This window comes from Rutidosis leptorrhynchoides, chromosome 10 (assembly GCF_046630445.1).
Source record: "Rutidosis leptorrhynchoides isolate AG116_Rl617_1_P2 chromosome 10, CSIRO_AGI_Rlap_v1, whole genome shotgun sequence".
NCBI classification, from domain to species: domain Eukaryota; kingdom Viridiplantae; phylum Streptophyta; class Magnoliopsida; order Asterales; family Asteraceae; genus Rutidosis; species Rutidosis leptorrhynchoides.
Window position 1 is genome coordinate 281,971,168 of NC_092342.1, and position 19,445 is coordinate 281,990,612.

Sequence of the window (19,445 nt, forward strand, 5' to 3'; positions counted from 1 at the left end):
TTCTCATATTGTTGTGTAGTTTGTGTTTCTTTTGTTTGCTAAAAAAGCTAAAGCCATGTTTTTATCATAACTAGCAGGTTTAATAAACTTAACAGTTAACTGGGGTATCCGAGTTAGATGAATCACATTATCTTTATAATTTTATAAGAAAATGTAAATGTATTTGAGAAATCCTTTCAGTATCACTAATACTGAATCACATTATCTTTATAATGATTCTTATACTCCAAGAAACAAAATACGATTAACTGAGTGGTTACTCCCATCTGGGTGTCCGTTAGGGACTTAGGTCTCGAGTTCGAGTCTTACCTGGGGATTTCATAATGCAATTTGTTTTGCAGTTGGTTATGGAATCCTTTGAAGGCATCGCTGTCTGAGTAATAAACAAACTGATGCAGACATGCGGATCATATTGTATTTAGTGATTTATGCAAATGCGAAATTAAACTTCTATAGGATATGTGGATGATATACTGCTATCTGATATAGTCAATTAGGTAATATGATGGGTTTCTGTTGTTCATCATGTAGCTTTAGATTCGTCACGTAATATAGCTTGTGAACAAGAAAGTTGATTTGTTGCTTACAAAATACTCCGTATAAGCTTAGTGGAACGTTTATGGCGATGGGAGTTTTGTCTTCCAAAGCGAAGACCTTATCATCTGCACAAAGAAGATGATCTAAACCGGACAACCGGTCCTTATCATTCGTACAAGGAAGATTATCAAATAGCTTATTGTCATTTAGAACCAAATTCATTCAGATCTTTGAATCATTCAGCGTTTAATCATTCTGATTGGATGGTAATTTGGTAATTGAGGATTTTTTTCAAGCTCTCAAGGACAAAAAAGTCGGGTGAAAGTTGAGGTGAGTTAGGCTGAGACAGAGTGTTTGAGTCGAAGTTGGTAAAAGTTATGTCAAAATTTTAATCTATCTTAACAAATTAGATTGTGTCCAATATATGTATGAAATATTTATGTTTTATGTTTAATATATGTATATGTTTGATTTATTATTACTAAAAATCAACGTTAGTCAATTCCCGACTCGTCTCCTACTCGAAACATTTACAACCTTGTATGGAAGTACTTAGTTTTATTCAGTTGTGCTTATTAGCAAGTGGGTAGTTTGTATTCATACAGCTCAACGTCATTATTTATACAAGTAAACAGGGTATTTTGCTGCTACTAACAAACACTTCATAATTCAATGGTTTTCAAACCCTTATTTTATCAGCATCTATGTTTGAATGCTATTGTTTCTGGCAGAGTTAAAATGATAATTTTTTAAACTCGTTAACGAACATACCATTTTTCGGTCATTAATTTCAGAGCATTTAACTAACTAGCATACTATAACCATTACAACAACCGATAGAAGCAGATCCATTAAAGCATCAATCAACCATGTCACAAAAGTTCTCCATCATCAATACAAAAAAACAAGAACTTTGCACATGACCTCCCATTAATTCTTTTCACTAGTTTTACATGAGATCTAAATTACGTAAAACAATCGTTTCTTGCATGTCGGGAAGAAGGAACAGGGTGGTCTCTAATCCGTGATAACAACACAGACACATGCTCCATAGCGATATCGAGCCGATCTTTCGACTTGGCTGATTCTGCCACAAGATTCGACACCATACTTTGCAATAACTGAACTCTTTCTGCATGATCACTTAAAGTGTTCTGAAGAAGCTTTGCTGATGTGTTGATGCGACGCCACCTTAGCGGCATGTACCTGATACGACCCAAATGAAAATTTTCATTACGACAACATCAGCATGCTCTTGCGAGGCAGCCGTCACTCCAAAATGACATTGGAGGTTATGACCACTTAACTAAACCTAGATCTAGATCTAGATGTGGCAACCTATTTATAATTGTGTCTGAATCTTGTAATGTTTAACCTCTAACAGGTCCAATGAGTAAATGAAAGAGAAAAGTATTTATAAAGGAAACAAGTCAAATGGGTCAGAAATTGTTCAAAATGTAATTTCAATGCTAAAAACCTCCTAAAACACTTTATTATAGGTTAAAACTATATAACTTATGTAGTTAGGACAAAAAGTGTTGCAGGTCAATCTAACCAACCTTGACCAGATTTGACCTGCACCACAAGTTTCACGCTTTGACCCCTTGCTCAACCCACCTATCTTGCCATCTCTACCTATATCAATAGTCAAACCAAACATAAAAAAAAACTATTACGAGTACTACACAATATCTCTATTTACAAAGTTATCTACTTTATGGAAATACTATCATCGGATACTAATCAGTAATGCAGAACTAGGAATTACTCGGTTTTCCCAGCTCGGGGAGTACTCGGTCAAATTCAGTCAAACTCGGCCACAACTCGAAGTAAAAGGTAGAAGGTTTTCCATGTTCGGGCTACCCGGGAGGGCGAGTAATCCGACCCCATACTCCGATGTACGCAACCCAGCATGATTACTCCCGGCCTGTTTTCAACCTTTCCCTGACCACCACAAAATATTCGTCCTAGACATTGGTCAAAACTCGGCCAAACTCGGAAAATCAGTCAAACTTGGTCAAAACTCGGACAGGATCGGTCAAAGTCAAACTTAGTTAACATCCGAGTACTCCCCCAACTCGAGTACTCCCTAAAAAAGTCCGGAACAAGAACTCCCCGAGTAGTCATTTTTACAACCTTGGATACTATGATCATGAATATACGATATTTTCTTATTTTAACGACTAACTCTATATAATGAGAATCTATAATTACCTTTCTGGAATCTGAAAGCAATTTCCTGTTGACAGGACTCGAAGAGTATGCCTACAAAGGATTCCTGAGAACTCAAAGTGGTGGCAGCTACAGCTGATGATACCTTCACGTGGGACCCAATAAACTTTTCGACCTCCTTCAAACTTTGTATGGTGTCTAACTAAAAACCCATCTTCGAGTTGAAACGATGCATAATGAGCAGCCATTACAAGTTGTTCTTGTAGCTTGGAGAATGCAAATGGCGTTAAAATTGAGGCAGCATGGGATTCCATTGGAGCCCCTGTTTTCAAGCATATGTTTTGGAGGTTTTGTTGCATTGTTTGCTGTTCACCTGCCTGATCTTTAAAGTCCACAGCAACAGCCACCTGATTTCAGATTCAAGTTTTTTAATTGCATACAAATGTAATCAGTCATTGTTCAAGCTTTTAATAAATTAAAATTAAGTGTTAATAATCGATTCAAATGCACATCCAAACAACCTTTAATATCTAAAAGTTGGTACCATTCTTTACCCTTCTTTCAGGTTGTCGTAAAAGCTATGATACACATAATTAAGCGGACAATCCTTGTGGTTTGCACAGCTTACGCGCTCAGTCCCTAAAGTTTTTATTCTTGAGCAGACAGTCCTTGTGGTTTGACAATCTTGCATGAACAGTCCCTGATACTGACATCCGTTAAAAAAATCCATTAAGTAGTGTCACGTCTATTTCAGGACCCTCATGTGTGGCACGTGATGCTATTTAACAGATTTTTTTAACGTCCGTCAGTCTCAGGGACTATCCACGCAAGATTAGCAAACCAAAAGAACTATCCGCGCAAGGAAAAATCTTTAAGGACTGAGCGCGTAATCTGTGCAAACCACAAAAACTGTGCGTAGTTATGTCCTTATGATACCAATAAAACACAAATTATAATAGATCAATTAAAACAAGCTGACAAGAAAAGTCAAACGTACTTGTTCGATGAAGTGCGCCAGTCGAGTTTGGGCGCTCAAGAAGCGTTGAATGAAAGAATTGATAGCTTTTGCGTGAGCAGTTGTAGTCATACCGGCTAAAAAATGGCTTCTCAAATACGGCAAAGCCCAGAGACTACGTGTGGCAAACAATGTGCTTATGTGGCGGTTAGTGTGGAGCCCAAAGGAATTAACCATATTTCTCCAACCCATTTCAAATTCTTCAATAGACTCCATATTATAAAGTCGATAAAATTCACTTTTCCACTCATTATATCGTTCTCCCAATACGGCATTGAACCAAGATGGGAACTTCGCAATAATTAGCCAAATGCAATAAGCATGTTTAGCAGAAGGCATTTCCATTGCTATAGCTTCTCGTACACACAAAGTTTGGTCGGTTAATATTGTTTGTGGAGACTTTCCGTTCATAAACCCTAGAAATGCCTTTCACAAAATATAAAATTGAGAGACTGAATGAGAAAAGATTCCATTATAAAATCAATAAATAACTAAATTGAGTTCCATTTGAGATGATAAAACTAATACATCATTCTTACCGTCAAAGGTTTATCTTTTTTAGTCTTTCTTTAATAAGAAATTCTGATATTCTTATACGGTAGAGATAGCAGTTTCTTACCCAACCCATTTTACCACCTCTAGTAACTAGACATGATACACATAATTAGGAAATTTTAACTAATAATCGTGAATCAGTTTATTTGATTACCTTCGAAGCCCATGAATACGATTTCAAGTTATCCTCACGCAGAAGTGCACAACCGAAAAAGCATGGCATACCATAATTATTCATTCCAACCCATATCCCAAGTGGCATATCAAAAGCGTTTAATCGATGTGTCGTATCAAATACCACCGCATCACCAAATATTTCGTATGATTGGACAGATGATGCATATGACCATGCAATGTTTTCCAACCTACCATTCGAATCGAGTTTGAACTCAAATTGAAAATTGTGATCTTTATCTTTTATATTTCTACACATTCTGAGTAAATCGATACTCTCATCCTCTAAATCCACTTTCCTAAAAGATTGAAGCAAATTTCTTACATCTTTCTCTGTAAACGGAAGGTAACCGGGCTCCACACATTTCTCAAGTTCCAAAAGTTTCATCATTTGTTGCACTGAAATCCCCGTTTTGGCAAACATGAGAATACGGTTTTTGTCTGCGTCTGAAATAGTACGATAAGCAGGAAGAAAACGAACTTGGTTGGGTTCTAAAAGCTCATGATTATGATGATTTGAAAAACCCGTTACTCGCCACTCGGGTATCCCTAATTCAGTGGTTTTGCTTATACGCATATATGCTTGACATCCGCACCTTGAAGACTTACGGTTTCTTTGTGGTTTATTTTCATTCAAAGTCTTAATAGGTGTATTTCCGGCCCTGTGGCAGACAAAATAGCGTCGGGTAAGACCTTTTCCGACACCATCTTTACCTTCGGTGCGGTGTCGACGGATTGAGAAACCGCACCGTTTGGCAAATTCACTGTAGAATTCATATGCATAATCATGAGATGCAAATCTTTGGCCCATATATGGCGTAGCATCGTTTAATGTTTCTAAGGACAGTTTGGTTTCATCTGGTGATTCTTCAGTGCTACTTGTGTCATCTAAAGATATGGACCGTTGATCTGAGTGGTCATCATAAACGGCCAATAGCTGTTCAGCATCATCGGACATCATCGTTGATAAATTAGTATAGTTTTGAGACAGTTTCAGATTTCTTCCATTTGATCCTTGACAAAAAAGGAGAGATTAACAACGAATGGTGATAAAACAGATAATCATAAGATCAAGATTAACGAAAAGCGAGTGTTATATTAGATATACTGCAAAATTTCAAGAGGATGGAGTAATAAATGGTATGTGAGTTATGAGTAGGGAGTAAAGTTGGTTGCTTTTGACCAAAAACATCAGTATAAAAAACTATCATAACAGGTCTTTATGGGAATAAAAAATTGTTAATAATTTACCTTTATTTACAGTCGAAGAAAAACAAATACTTCAAATTCAAATCTATGTATCAGTCCAAAATTCAAGCTTTTCATGAATATTCACAGTGTGACTTTATAGTATTATACTAACAAAACTAATCTGTGACTATCTAATCTTTTCCAACTCAACTCAGATCTTTAAACTTGCATTTACAAATATATAGGTATAAATAGAGAAATGATGAACCTTACATTAATTGATTTCTTACTGATATCAGGTAAGACGCACCATTCGGTAACATTGTCATGAACACATTCACTATTGGGAAATTAGTAAAAATGCCCTCAAATTCCAAAGTGTTTAACAATATGCCCTTAAAATCACGAAATTGCAAAAAAGCCCCCTAACCACGCACCAAGCACAGTGCTTGGTCAGTGATTCATTTCTACGGCATCATCTAAGGTTACACGCAACTCACACCAAACACAAACACGGTATGTGGTGCCTGGTGCTCGGTGCATGGTCGTTGATCATTTCTACGGCATCGTCTAAGACTACATGCAACTCGTACCAAGCACGATGTGTGGTGAGTGGTGCTCGGTGCGTGGTTGTCGATCATTTCTACGACATTGTCCAAGGTTACACGCAACTTGCACAAAACACCGTGCATGGTGCTCGGTGTGTGGTATGTGGTGCTCGGTCGTTGATCATTTCTACGGCATCGTCCAAGATTACTCGCACCAAGCACGGTGAGTGGTGCTTGGTGTGTGTGTGTAGTGCTCGGTGTGTGGTCGTCAATCATTTCTACGGCATTGTCTAAGGTTACACGCAACTCACACCAAGCACTAAGCACGGTGTGTGGTGCGTGGTGCTCGGTGTGTGGTATGTGGTGCTCGGCGTGTGGTGCTCGGTCGTTGATCATTTCTACGGCATCGTCCAAGATTACTCACACCAAGCACGGTGCATGATGAGTGGTGCTTGGTGTGTGTATAGTGCTTGGTGTGTGGTCGTCAATAATTTCTACGGCATTGTCCAAGGTTACACCCAACTCGCACCAAGCACTAAGCACGGTGTGTGGTGCGTGGTGCTCGGTGTATGGTACTCGGTGTTTGGTGCTCGGTGTGGTGCTTGATCGTTGATCATTTCAAGGGCATCGTCCAAGATTACACACAACCCGCACCAAGCACGGTGCGTAGTTAGTGGTGCTCGATGCGTGTGTGTGGTGCTCGGTGCGTGGTCGTCGATCATTTCTACAACATTGTCTAAGGTTACACGCAGTGGTGCTCGATATTTGGTGTGCGGTGCTTGGTCATTGATTCATTTCGTCTAAGGTTACACGCAACTCACACCAAGCACGGTGCATAGTGATTGGTGGTGGGGCATTCTTGCAATTACGAAAATATAGGATCATACCGTTTAACACTTTGAGATTTAGGGGCATTTCGACCATCTCCCTTCATTCAAAATGCAACTACAAACGAAAATAACACACACACACACACACAAGATTTCAACATCTAAAAGCAGCATCAAACTACTGTTCTATGCTGCATATACCTTATTAAAAAATAAAAATAAAAATAAAAATTATCAAAACACACTTATAAGATAATACGGAGTATAACATAAGCTGCACATTACTTAAATTCCCAAAAAATCTAAACAGATCTTAGGTCTATTTCTAATGTCTACAATGAAATGACCTTACATTACTACACTAACTATAATTTGAAGGGCCAAAATCAAAACTTTATATAACAAAAATGCTTATAAAATTTGAAATTTGCATGAAATTGGAGGTAAGGATTACTTACAGAAGTTGTGGTTATTGTGTTTCGTTGGCTGATCGATCGATTGCGATTTATTTAGCATGAAATTGTGAGTGTGTGTGCGAGGGCGCGAAGAATTGATGTGGAAGAGAATGAGATTGAGTGACGGATAAGCCCTAATTTGCGCCGTGATTAACCCTAATTTGCGCCAGGATGAGATGTTATATAACGTGCGCACTGATCCTTATCCAGCGCCGGTTTTCAAACACGTACAAAAAAACAAGTCCGCCCACTGCCCAGAACCATTAAACTGAAGGGCGATCTCCGCTGAAAGCAAGATTTTTTTTTTTTTTTTTTTTTGAACGGTAAGCTTGGATCATTGTATCATTTATTTCAACGACACTCATCATTTGCACACACACGCGTTCGGGAGGAAACCCGAATCGCATTACAGGAACCAGATCCTTTAACCATCCCGAGGGGCAGGCGGACCGGGTTTGAATCCTGAATGGATTCGGGAGAAAATCCCCCTGGGGTCAATCTGGATATCCATATTTCAGGCAGATTAATTAATAATCAATCTGGCTATTGGAATTTAATTGAGTTAATTATTATATCGAAGTGGAGCTCGAGTATCCTATATCGACCTTGATAAAAATTTGATTTGAGGTGAGCTTAAATAAATAACCTCGAGTTTGAACAAATTTTTAAAACCTCTCATCTCATAGTAATGATACGCGTACTTTCGTATTAAACGCCCATGCATACTATGTGCGGGTGCACGCTTACTTATTAAGTCATGCGTTAATTTATATTAGCTTCTGGTAAGGCGCACACTTGCACCTCTTGCTTTGCGCACAGTTATAATCTTATCCTTATTTAATTATGATTCTTTCATATTTTAGTGTCCGGTTGTTATGGAAAATAGTTACAATAAATCTTGGCTTTATTAGGATATCTAGCATTAGAGTTTCACTATAAATAAACCAACTGGATCGATGGGATCAAAGGTACAAGTCCCAGAAAAAAAACTCGTGCTAAAAGTCAGTCACAACGAACATGTACAAGTGAGGTACCAAATAAGTCGTCTTTGTTGTTTCCCTCAAAAACACCAGCATCGGCAATAGCTTATGCTCCTCCTTCGACACAAGAGTTGCAGTATGGGTCACCGCAACGGACAATGTCCCAATACTGGGAACCAGAAGATCATACGAAGAGCACTCTCATTACATGTATGGGCACCATGCCCATTTCATTCCACGCCCTCTTTGGTAATAACCACTAAGAATGCAAGTGATCCTCAAAAGCGCACTATTACTATGTAAGTGCGTGTCAAGTTCTGGATGGATTAGGTAACGATATAGAGCAACCCCGATATCATCAATGCCTCTTTACTAAAAAATCGTGCTTTCCGTGCATCATCTCCAATACCTAAGTTCACAAATTTAGTGAATCCTAACCCTTTGTCAAGGCACACGACATGTTCATCAACTAGAGGAAAAAAAGCCAAGCAGGCCTTATGGAAATACTAGCTCGGGCTGCGCCTTCAGAATACACAATGGCGTTTGAATTACCTAGTAAAAGTGACGAGATACTCAAAAACTTTTATGCATGTATGTTAGGGCACAAAGTGAAACAATCCATTGAGATTACACTTGCAACTATGAATTTCACGTCTCACATTGCTAATCATGTGCTAACTACTACCCCGAATATCTCATTGAGAATGGGTTGGTATGATGGCACGACTAATACGAGGGTACAACATGCGTACATGCGTAAAATGATGAAACTAAGTATATGGAATTCCCTACCTTACTACGAGGGATTGCGAAGGAGTGGTTCAACAATCTACCGCCCCCTGCTATCAATTGTTATAGTAGGTACATTTTATGTTGAAAATTCATAACATGCGCACAAAGAAAAAGACACACGTTGAATGTCATGATACCATGCAAGAATCTAGAGAGTCCTCTAGACAATTCATCGATCGATACACTAGGTAGGTCGCAAAGATTTCTGGTTTACCATAAGTAAGAATGTTTCTGGTTTCTTACATGGACTCTGCAAAGATTGATATATGACTTTATGGCAGTGGTCACAAGACAGTTCCGGATACCCTTGGGGAAGCGATCAAATAGGCGCATGAGCATACACACGTGCATGAAGATATTGTGCGCAACAGTGGAAAAGGATATGATTATCATAAAAATAACAATTGTGATTCCCATAAAGGTCACTCTGGTGGGTTTAAGCGTGAAGGTGACAACAGTAATCAGGGATCGGGTTCATCCAAGTACAACAATAAGTTTAGCAAAGGTAACAATTATTATAATAAATGGAAGTGCGCTTCTCAAATAAGAACTACACTTTAATGCGTGATGATACACATAATAGATCCTTATCAAATAACTCTTATCCTCATAAGAATTATATATTTTAAACAAGACTTGAGCAAATCCGACCGGGACGAAGTGATCCGACACGAAACAAGTGGTGCCGACACGAAGTGATTCGACACAAAACAAGTCGTGCCGATGCGAAGTGATCCGACACAAAACGAGCATGCACGAAATGAGTAGGCTGGAATCGTCAAGGATCATGCAGATAAGGCTACATATGTACTACAAATGTACATGTGTACTACACTTTGTACTACCACATTGGCCTATAAATAAAGACCATCCACTATCCATCAGGGGGTTCCCAATCCTTTCACTCACACACACACTTTACATGAAGCATGAGGAGATCTACTATCTCTCTCTCTCTCTCATCATCATCATCATCTTCATCAAAGAGAAATCTACTTTCTCTCCTGATTACCCGCATGAAGCTTGGAGAAGATCCACTCTCTCTCCCTCCTCATCATCCTCATCAAAGAAGAGATCAAATTTCTCTCACCACATTTCTAGATACTAATTACTCAATCTAATTGAGTAGATTAGTCATTCATTGTTTAACACCCTTGAAATCCAGATTTCAATCGGGTTTGCACAATTATTGGAGATTAAACAATGGATCGATCCTTTTCCACAAATTAAGCACTCAAGCCTAAATCTACAATCACGATAGTATGATTTTGATTTGATCAATGCGCAACCTAACAAAATTCGTGAGTTTCATGATGATTACGCCCGTGGCATAAAAAGATGCAGAGCATATACTGTACGAGTTGTCACGTGCCTCAAAAGGGGAGAACTTCAACATTTGAAACTCCTAAAGAAATAATAGACTGTTGTGAATGAAAGACTCTCCATTGGCAGAAGAAAAAAATGATAAAGGAAAAGATGTTGATAAAACCATTAACATGGTTTATATGTGGCAGTCAAGTCAAAGGGGCTGATGCGTGCGGAACAATGCATCAATTATCCTCAAAATTTATACAAGAATCAAACACTACAAATAAGCACACACAACTAACGAGCACTTAGAACCCGATTATTATAGCACTTTTTATGTAAGTATTCTTTTCAAGTTTGTCCCAAGAGAGCGATGCAAGTCGAATAATTGAAACTATTAATTGTCCTAGGGGTTTGTTTGATTGTGGGGTTGATTGATTTTAATTAACAAGTAAAACGTGCACAATAAAACAAACTTAAACTTAACAATTAAAACTAGTAGCAAGTAACTAAATATTAAGAACTTAAATCAATTAACTAAGTAGTGTTCACTTACCTAATCCTCTCTATGCTTGGATTGCCCGTTTTACCCAAATTGCTATTGCATTAGTCGTTGAACTATTAAATGTTTAGCATTACTACCAAACCTTAATCAAATAACACTTTCCGAACTCACATAAGCATTGCATTCTAAGATCAAGCTAAGCATGAATGGTTATTGAGATTATGCTTGGGTTGAAATCACTTAGAACCTTTCAACTATCGAAATCACTTAAGATAATCGAACACCACTATGTTGACTAAAGGCCAATTGTAACGACCCCACCCTCGTTATACCAAAAGCACGCTTTAAAAACATTTTTTATGAGACTGTACATCTGGACGGCATCCAGTACTGAAGGCCAGGACGGCGTCCAACCATTTGGGACGACGTCCAAATGAACTGCAGAATTCTGATCAAGTGGTCCAACTTACGCGAGCGAAAAACCCACTTCCCGACACTTTTAAACGAAACGCTTTTCACAACATGTTAATATAAGTAAAACTAAGAGATTTCCACCATAAGATCAAGTTTTACAACATCGGACCCACATCGGCTATTTTACGAATTCCGTTAAAAAATACAAGTTTCGACCATAAGAGTTTAATTTCCAAACGACACCTAGAGCATGGTGTTTGGGGTTAAACTACCCACATCTTGGTCGAACTTCCAAAAGCTAAACCCCCGAGAGCCACTACTAATCCAAACGGATACCTTTGCCTTTATCCAAGCCCGAACCTAAAAAGGTAAACAACGAGAGGGTAAGCAATGCTTAGTGAGTGCAACAATTATACATACACATATATAACCCATCTATTTTCAAACGCACCCACCAAATACCTCATACGAATTTATAACTCAAATAGCATGCCATTAATACTCATAATGCTAACAACTCGTACACTATCACAACACCTCATTAGCATATACTCAACACAATATATATATATATATATATATATATATATATATATATATATATATATATATAGTGGTAGGATCAAGAGGAAAGTAACCATTCGGGGGGAAGCGGGGGGAAGCAAAAACTTTTTTTTTTCGTTTTTTGAAAAAACTTTGTTCACGAACATTATAGATGAGATGAAAATATGAACATTTAGTAGAGACACTTTGTGATAAATGTTTTTATTTTGGCGGGAAAACGCTCGAAGAAGTAATATATAACAATTATCGTGTTTTTCGAGCGTATTTTGAGGTTTTAGCTATTGGGGTTTAGATATTAGGGTTTAGATATTATGGTTTATAGGGTTTAGATATTAGGGTTTAGGGTTTAGATTTAGGGTTTAGATTTAGGATTTAGATTGAGTTTTTAACACAAACGGTTTAGAGTTTAGGGTTTAGGGTTTAGAGTTTGGTGTTTTGGGTTTATGGAATAAACCCAAAACACCAAACCCTAAACCCTAAACTCTAAATCGGGCTAAATTTTACTTCACAAAACATGAAGAAAAAAAATGTTCATATTCTTCACGAACAATATTATCTTGAATGTTATTTTTGTCGATCGTTTTCCCGCCTAAATAATAACATTCATCACGAAGTGTCTCTTCTAAATGTTCATATTTTCGTGTGATCTTGATGCCGAAAAAAAAAATTCAAAAAAACGAAAAAAAAAAAAATTTTTGCTTCCCCCCGCTTCCCCCGATTGGTTACTTCCCTATTGATCCTTCCCCTATATATATATATATATATATATATATATATATATATATATATATATATATATATATATATATATATATATATATATATATATATATATATATATATATATATATATATATATATATATATATATATATATATATATATATAGCATGCTAACAATAATTAACAAACACAATATGATTAACCATAACGCTATGTGCTACCGGCTCGTGGTTCACACCATACGTAATGCTATGACGCTACCGGCTCTTTGGTTCATGCCACTACGCATTTGAGTCATACTCCTTTATAGTGCTACCGGCTCGTGGTTCACACTTTGGCGCTACCGGCTCGTGGTTCACGCCTCATTTTATAGTGCTACCGGCTCGTTGTTCACACTTCATTTTATAGTGCTACCGGCTCGTGGTTCACACTTGATGCTACCGGCTCGTGGTTCACATCATGATTTTATAGTGCTACCGGCTCATGGTTCACACTTGATGCTACCGGATCGTGGTTCACATCATGATACTCGTCACATACATGCTATGGTACTACCGGCTCGTTGGTTCATACCATAACATTCACAAATAAATACGTCACATACATATACGCATAATTATTCCACTCACCTTAACGCCTTTGGTGAGATAATCAAGCTCGCAACCTTCAACGCAACGTACCTATTACATTATGAATATAATCAATCATACAATCAAGTTGGTCAACCAACTCACTCACCATTCTAGTGTCATTTTGACCCATAGCGAAATTTTGACCCATTTGCACCCTTAACCCTAATCATTAGGTCATCTTCGCCAAACCCTAACACTAGCCAAATTTTGGTCTTAATTCACTTATTAACACAAGGTTATCGCACTTTCACACTCATTAAACAACTTAGGTCATCAAAGGCTCATTTAACCCATTTCAAGGTTAACACACCCATTTGGGTCACTAACATACCCAAATAACACCCATTTACTAAATCTCTAGATGTTCTAGTAATTAACTAACCAATTAAGACTCTTAAACACATTTATCATTTCAAAACCTTAGGTTAGTCATCTTTGAGTCCTCATGACCCAATCTTACCCAAAAACCCCCAAATCACAAGCAAATGGGTTTTAAGTTCATCACTAACCCAAACCCTAACCGTTAAACAATTAAAGTAAGAAATTCAAGGTTTAGACTTACCACCACAATCAAAACGTAGCTAGGAAGTAGATGAAAAACTTTACAACTCGAGCTTAAACCCAAAACTAGCTTCTTCCTCTATGGATTGAGCTTTCTCACACTAAAACTTCCTCTCTCTCTCTCTCTCTAGAATTGAAGTGGAAAGAGTAATGGTAGATGAAAATGGAGTTAAGTCACCCACCAAACTGATCTTGGGGCCTTAAAGTCGTCTCATGTGTGAAATTACCAAAAGCCCCTTCAAAATATCTAAAATAAAACAGTTGGCCCGCCAGTTCATCTGGACGGCGTCCAGTCCTTCATAATTGGACGACGTCCCATAACTTTGGATGGCGTCCCACTTAACTGGAAAAAAAAGAATCTTACAACTCTCCCTCACTTGAACCGGATTGCGCCCTCGCATGACAAGCAGGTAGATACACCAAAACAAACTCTTCGGATTCCCACGTAAACTCGGAACCTATACTACGACGCCATTGAACTTTAAAAGTTCTCACCTCTTTATTTCTCAACATTTTCACTTTCTCATCAAGTATGGCAATCGGTTCTTCAACATACTCCAATTTGTTGTTTAGCTCAATCTCTTCTAATGACACCCATGATGAATCATCCGCAAGACACTTATGGAGATGGGAAACATGAAATGTATTATGGATCCCTGCAAGCTCTTCGGGTAATTTCAAACGATACGCAACTTCACCAACCCGAGCTAAAATTTTAAATGGCCCAATAAACTAAGGAGCTAACTTTCCCCGTTTTCGAAACCGAATAATACCCTTCCATGGCGAAACCTTAAGCATCACCATGTCGCCTTCTTGGAACTCGATCGGTCGCCTACGTTTATCGGCATAAGACTTTTGTCTATCTTGAGTTGCTTTCAAATGAGCCCGAATCATCTCAATCTTGCTATTCTTCTCTAAAACCAAATCGGTACTCCCGATTTCCCTTTGTCCCACTTCACCCCAACAAATCGGAGTTCGACACCTTCGCCCATAAAGCATCTCATAAGGTGGCATCCCGATACTAGTATGATAACTATTATTGTACGAGAATTCCACCAAAGGCAAGTGCTCATCAAGTAGTACTTGTCGGTAATCTCCCATTCTAGGCACCCACATTCTTCCTTGAAAGGACAACAAACCATGCGGGACTAAGGTAATAAAATCTGTTTGCCCCACGATTCGTTCTTCATGCTTGTTGTTAACAAAAGCTTCAATTTGAGTCTCACCAAGCTTTACAAGAAAATCGTTAGTAATAATCATGCGTAACGATCCTTCTCGTATTACCGGATGTTGGCTCTTTCGACTCAACGCATCCGCGACCACATTCGCCTTACCCGGATGGTAAAGTATCTCACAATCATAATCCTTCACCACATCCATCCATCTACGTTGACGATAATTCAAATCTCGTTGGTCAAAGAGATGTTTTAAACTTTTATGATCCGAATAAATCGTACACTTGACACCATACAAGTAGTGGCGCCTAATTTTTAACGCATGCACCACCGCCGCCAATTCAAGATCATGAGTCAGATATCTCTTTTCGTGTTCCTTTAATTGTCGAGAGGCATAAGCGAGGACTTTACCCCTTTGCATTAGAACACAACTTATCCCATTTAAAGATGCATCACAATAAACCGTCATATCTTCTACCCCTTCCGGTAACACCAAAACCGGAGCTTGACATAACTTATCTTTCAACAATTGGAAAGCAATTTCTTGCTCGTTTTCCCAATTAAATCTCGCGTTCTTCCTTGTCAATTTTGTTAACGGAGAAGCGATCTTAGAAAAGTCTTGGATAAACCGACGATAATAACCGGCCAATCCGAGAAAACTTCGGATTTTCGTAGGCGTAGTCGGTTGTTCCCAACTCTTCACCGTCTCTATCTTCCCAGGATCCACTTGAATACCTTCTTTGTTCACAATATGGCCAAGGAATTACACTTCCCTTAGCTAAAATTCACACTTGAAAAGTTTAGCATACAACTTTTCCTTTCGCAACGTCTTCAATACTTCGCGCAAATGACGTGCATGTTCCTTCATACTTTTTGAATAGACAAGTATGTCATCATTGAACACAATTACCAACTTGTCCAACATAGGTTTGCACACTTGATTCATAAGATCCATGAATGCCGCCGGTGCATTCGTAAGAACAAAAGGAATTACTACAAATTCAAAATGCCCGTAACGCGTTCGAAAAGCCATTTTCTCGATATCTTCCTCACGGACCCACATTTGGTGATAGCCGGACCGTAAGTCAATTTTAGAAAAATAAGTCGCACCTTGGAGTTGATCAAACAAATCGTCAATCCGAGGCAATGGATAACGATTCTTGATCGTCACTTTATTCAACTCCCGATAATCGATGCACATAGCCATGCTACCATTTTTCTTCTTCACGAATAAAATCGGAGCGCCCTATGGAGAAGCACTCGGTCAGATAAAACCCTTTTCAAGCAACTCTTGGGTTTGATTTAACAACTCTTGCATTTCCGTTTGTGCTAAACGATAAGGAGTTTTAGCAATGGGAGTAGCCCCCGGAACCAACTCAATGCGAAACTCAACTTGTCTTTCTGCCGGAACACTCGACAATTCATCCGAAAAAACGTCTTCGAATTCATTAACCACCAGAATGAGATCAATTTTAAACATTTCGGCACTAAATAAAACATTACAATCCTTACAAACATCAACCCCTAGCACCGTCTTACCATCCGCTATTTCGACTTCTACCGGATGACTTAACTTAGCTAGCAGTTTATTAAGTTTAGGCACAAATCTCGGAGACACAAATGACAAATTAGCACCACTTTGAAAAATTATCCTCGCCGGATTAGAGTTAACCATGAAAGTACCTGAGACAACTTCATTGGATTGTTTGGCTTCATCGTTAGTCATCAAATAGTTGCGTCCCCTAGCCGTGCCCGCTGCTTTCTCTAACTTCTTCACTTGGTCACCATACAATTCGGGACACTCCGTCCTTCGATGCCCCTCCTTTTGACAATTGTAACAAGTAAGTTTGTTCGGTGCCTTGGTACAATTACGGGCCATGTGCCCCCTTTGATTACAATTAAAACACGTGGGTCCATAACTCAAAGAACCACCTTTCTTCACGCTATTAACACTTTCGGAACCCTTCTTGTTCTTCTTGTTTGAAAAGTTCGAATGACTCGAACCTTCGAATTTTCTCTTAGAGAAAGAGAAATCGCTTTTTTTTTTGGAACTTCCGGTTCGAAACCCCGGGCCAACTCAAATAACTCTTCAAAAGACTTAGCCATTCCCCGACTAATCTTACGTTTCAACTCATCATTTAAAGTGCGATAGAAATCTAACATCAACATTCGGTCATCACCAACGTACTCCGGACAAAACGAGTCTTTGACAAGAAAGTAGACTTGAAAGTAACCAAGTCCATTGAACCTTGTCGCAAATCGCGCAACTCGTCCCAGATTGTGTTTAAGTCGGCTTGAGTTCGATATTCAACAAAGAACTCCTTTTTAAACTCTTCCCGCGACAAGCTCATGCATTGTTCTTCACCATACAATTGAATTTTATCATCCCACCACAACTTCGCCTCCTCACGCAACATGCTAGAACCATACCTTGTCTTCTTCTCAGGAGGACACTCCGCTATACGGAAAGCCCCCTCGATGTCGGAGATCCAACATGTACTCTTCAACGGATCCCTTACCCCATTAAGCATAGGAGGTTGAGCATCCTTGAAATTTTTGTAATGGAAGTCTCGCCTTCCATATCCACCATTACCATCACCCCCTTCGCCCCGAGGATAAATGTTTCTAGCTTCTAATGCCTCTTCGATCGCGACATTCATTCACTCATTGATCAACTCGGTTACTTGCCCATCAACCGATTCTTGGAAAACCTTTCGGACATCGTCGAGAAATTCCGCTTTTTGCTTTATAAAGATGGCCTCAACTTTGGCCGTGAATTCCGAGTCCTCGCTCGGGCCTTCATTTTCGGTATCATATCCGTTTCTCATCTTCATTCTACAAAACGGAATAGGTTAAACTACGAACGAAAAGACATGACATAAATATACATATACACCTCACCGCCCCCATCTTGCTCAACAATCATCGTACATCGCTTATTTGACCCGATTTGAACCCGTAACAATGGTAGCTAGTCATTGTTACGCGAGCACGTCACGTTAACTTACTAGTACAACGTCTATCTCGCTCGATGATTGCAAACACAACATAAAACAATTAGCGCAAGGTTAGTTCACCTAAACCTAAGCACTAACCAATTCCGGTCCGACCCGTCTCCTACAAGTCCCGCATAAAACGCATACGCAATAAAGTCTAAGTCTAGGCACCTATCTCAAGTCGCCTAAATCCCTTAGACCATGCTCTGATACCACTTGTAACGACCCAACCCTCGTTATACCAAAAGCACGCTTTAAAAAAAATTTGTGAGACTGTACATCTGGACGGCGTCCAGTTATCTGGACGGTGTCCAGTACTGGAGGCCAGGACGGCGTCCAACCATTTGGGACGGTGTCCAAATTAACTGCAGAATTCTGATCAAGTGGTCTAACTTACGCGAGCGAAAAACCCACTTCCCGACACTTTTAAACGAACGCTTTTCACAACATGTTAATATAAGTAAAACTAAGAGATTTCTACCATAAGATCGAGTTTTACAACATCGGGCCCACATCGACCGTTTTATGAATTCCGTTCAAAAATACAAGTTTCGACCATAAGAGTTTAATTTCCAAATGACACCTAGAGCATGGTGTTTGGGGATAAACTACCCACATCTTGATCGAACTTCCAAAAGCTAAACCCCCGAGAGCCACTACTAATCCAAACGGATACCTTTGCCTTTATCCAAGCCCGAACCTAAAATGGTAAACAACGAGAGGGTAAGCAATGCTTAGTGAGTGCAACAATTTTTAATACACATATATGACCCATCTATTTACAAATGCACCCACCAAATACCTCATACGAATTTATAGCTCAAATAGCATGCCATTAATACTCATAATGCTAACAACTCGTACACTATCACAACACCTCATTAGCATATACTCAACACAATATATATATATATATATATATATATATATATATATATATATATATATATATATATATATATATATATATATATATATATATATATATATATAGCATGCTAACAATAATTAACAAACACAATATGATTAACCATAACGCTATGTGCTACCGGCTCGTGGTTCACACCATACGTAATGCTATGACGCTACCAGCTCTTTGGTTCACGCCACTACGCATTTGATTCATACTCCTTTATAGTGCTACCGGCTCGTGGTTTACACTTTGGCGCTACCGGCTCGTGGTTCACGCCTCATTTTATAGTGCTATCGGCTCGTGGTTCACACTTCATTTTATAGTGCTACCGGCTCGTGGTTCACACTTGATGCTATCGGCTCGTGGTTCACATCATGATTTTATAGTGCTACCGGCTCGTGGTTC

General features: G+C 38.8%; 1 protein-coding gene across 3 annotated transcripts; it reads right to left on the minus strand.

Moving 5' to 3' along the window:
• Nucleotides 1-1,351: 1,351 nt before the first annotated feature.
• On the minus strand, nucleotides 1,352-7,676 carry LOC139871937 (protein FAR1-RELATED SEQUENCE 11). 3 transcript variants are annotated; one of them, XR_011766808.1, is made up of 7 exons: nucleotides 7,481-7,676; nucleotides 7,080-7,137; nucleotides 4,434-5,467; nucleotides 3,707-4,150; nucleotides 2,752-3,116; nucleotides 2,097-2,172; nucleotides 1,606-1,743 (listed from the first exon to the last, which is right to left on the minus strand). XR_011766808.1 is itself a non-coding variant. In XM_071859694.1 (6 exons), the coding sequence occupies exons 2-6, from the start codon at nucleotides 7,114-7,116 to the stop codon at nucleotides 1,503-1,505; spliced, it is 2,121 nt and encodes a 706-aa protein (XP_071715795.1). In that variant the 5' UTR covers nucleotides 7,117-7,137; nucleotides 7,481-7,676; the 3' UTR covers nucleotides 1,352-1,502. The 3 variants fall into 3 exon arrangements, 2 of the variants coding, with proteins under 2 accessions (XP_071715795.1, XP_071715796.1); XM_071859694.1 differs by lacking the exon at nucleotides 2,097-2,172 and having other exon boundaries at nucleotides 1,352-1,743; XM_071859695.1 differs by lacking the exons at nucleotides 2,097-2,172; nucleotides 7,080-7,137 and having other exon boundaries at nucleotides 1,352-1,743.
• Nucleotides 7,677-19,445: the final 11,769 nt, after the last annotated feature.

Bases quoted from the DNA above. Each gene is read 5' to 3' on its own strand.
- LOC139871937 (XM_071859694.1), bottom strand. From the start codon at position 7,116: ATGGTCGAAATGCCCCTAAATCTCAAAGTGTTAAACG. The intron at 5,468-7,079 runs GTATGATCCTAT...TTTTTTGTCAAG, and splicing joins AAATCTCAAAGTGTTAAACG to GATCAAATGGAAGAAATCTG. The intron at 4,151-4,433 runs GTAATCAAATAA...ATTTTGTGAAAG, and splicing joins CGTATTCATGGGCTTCGAAG to GCATTTCTAGGGTTTATGAA.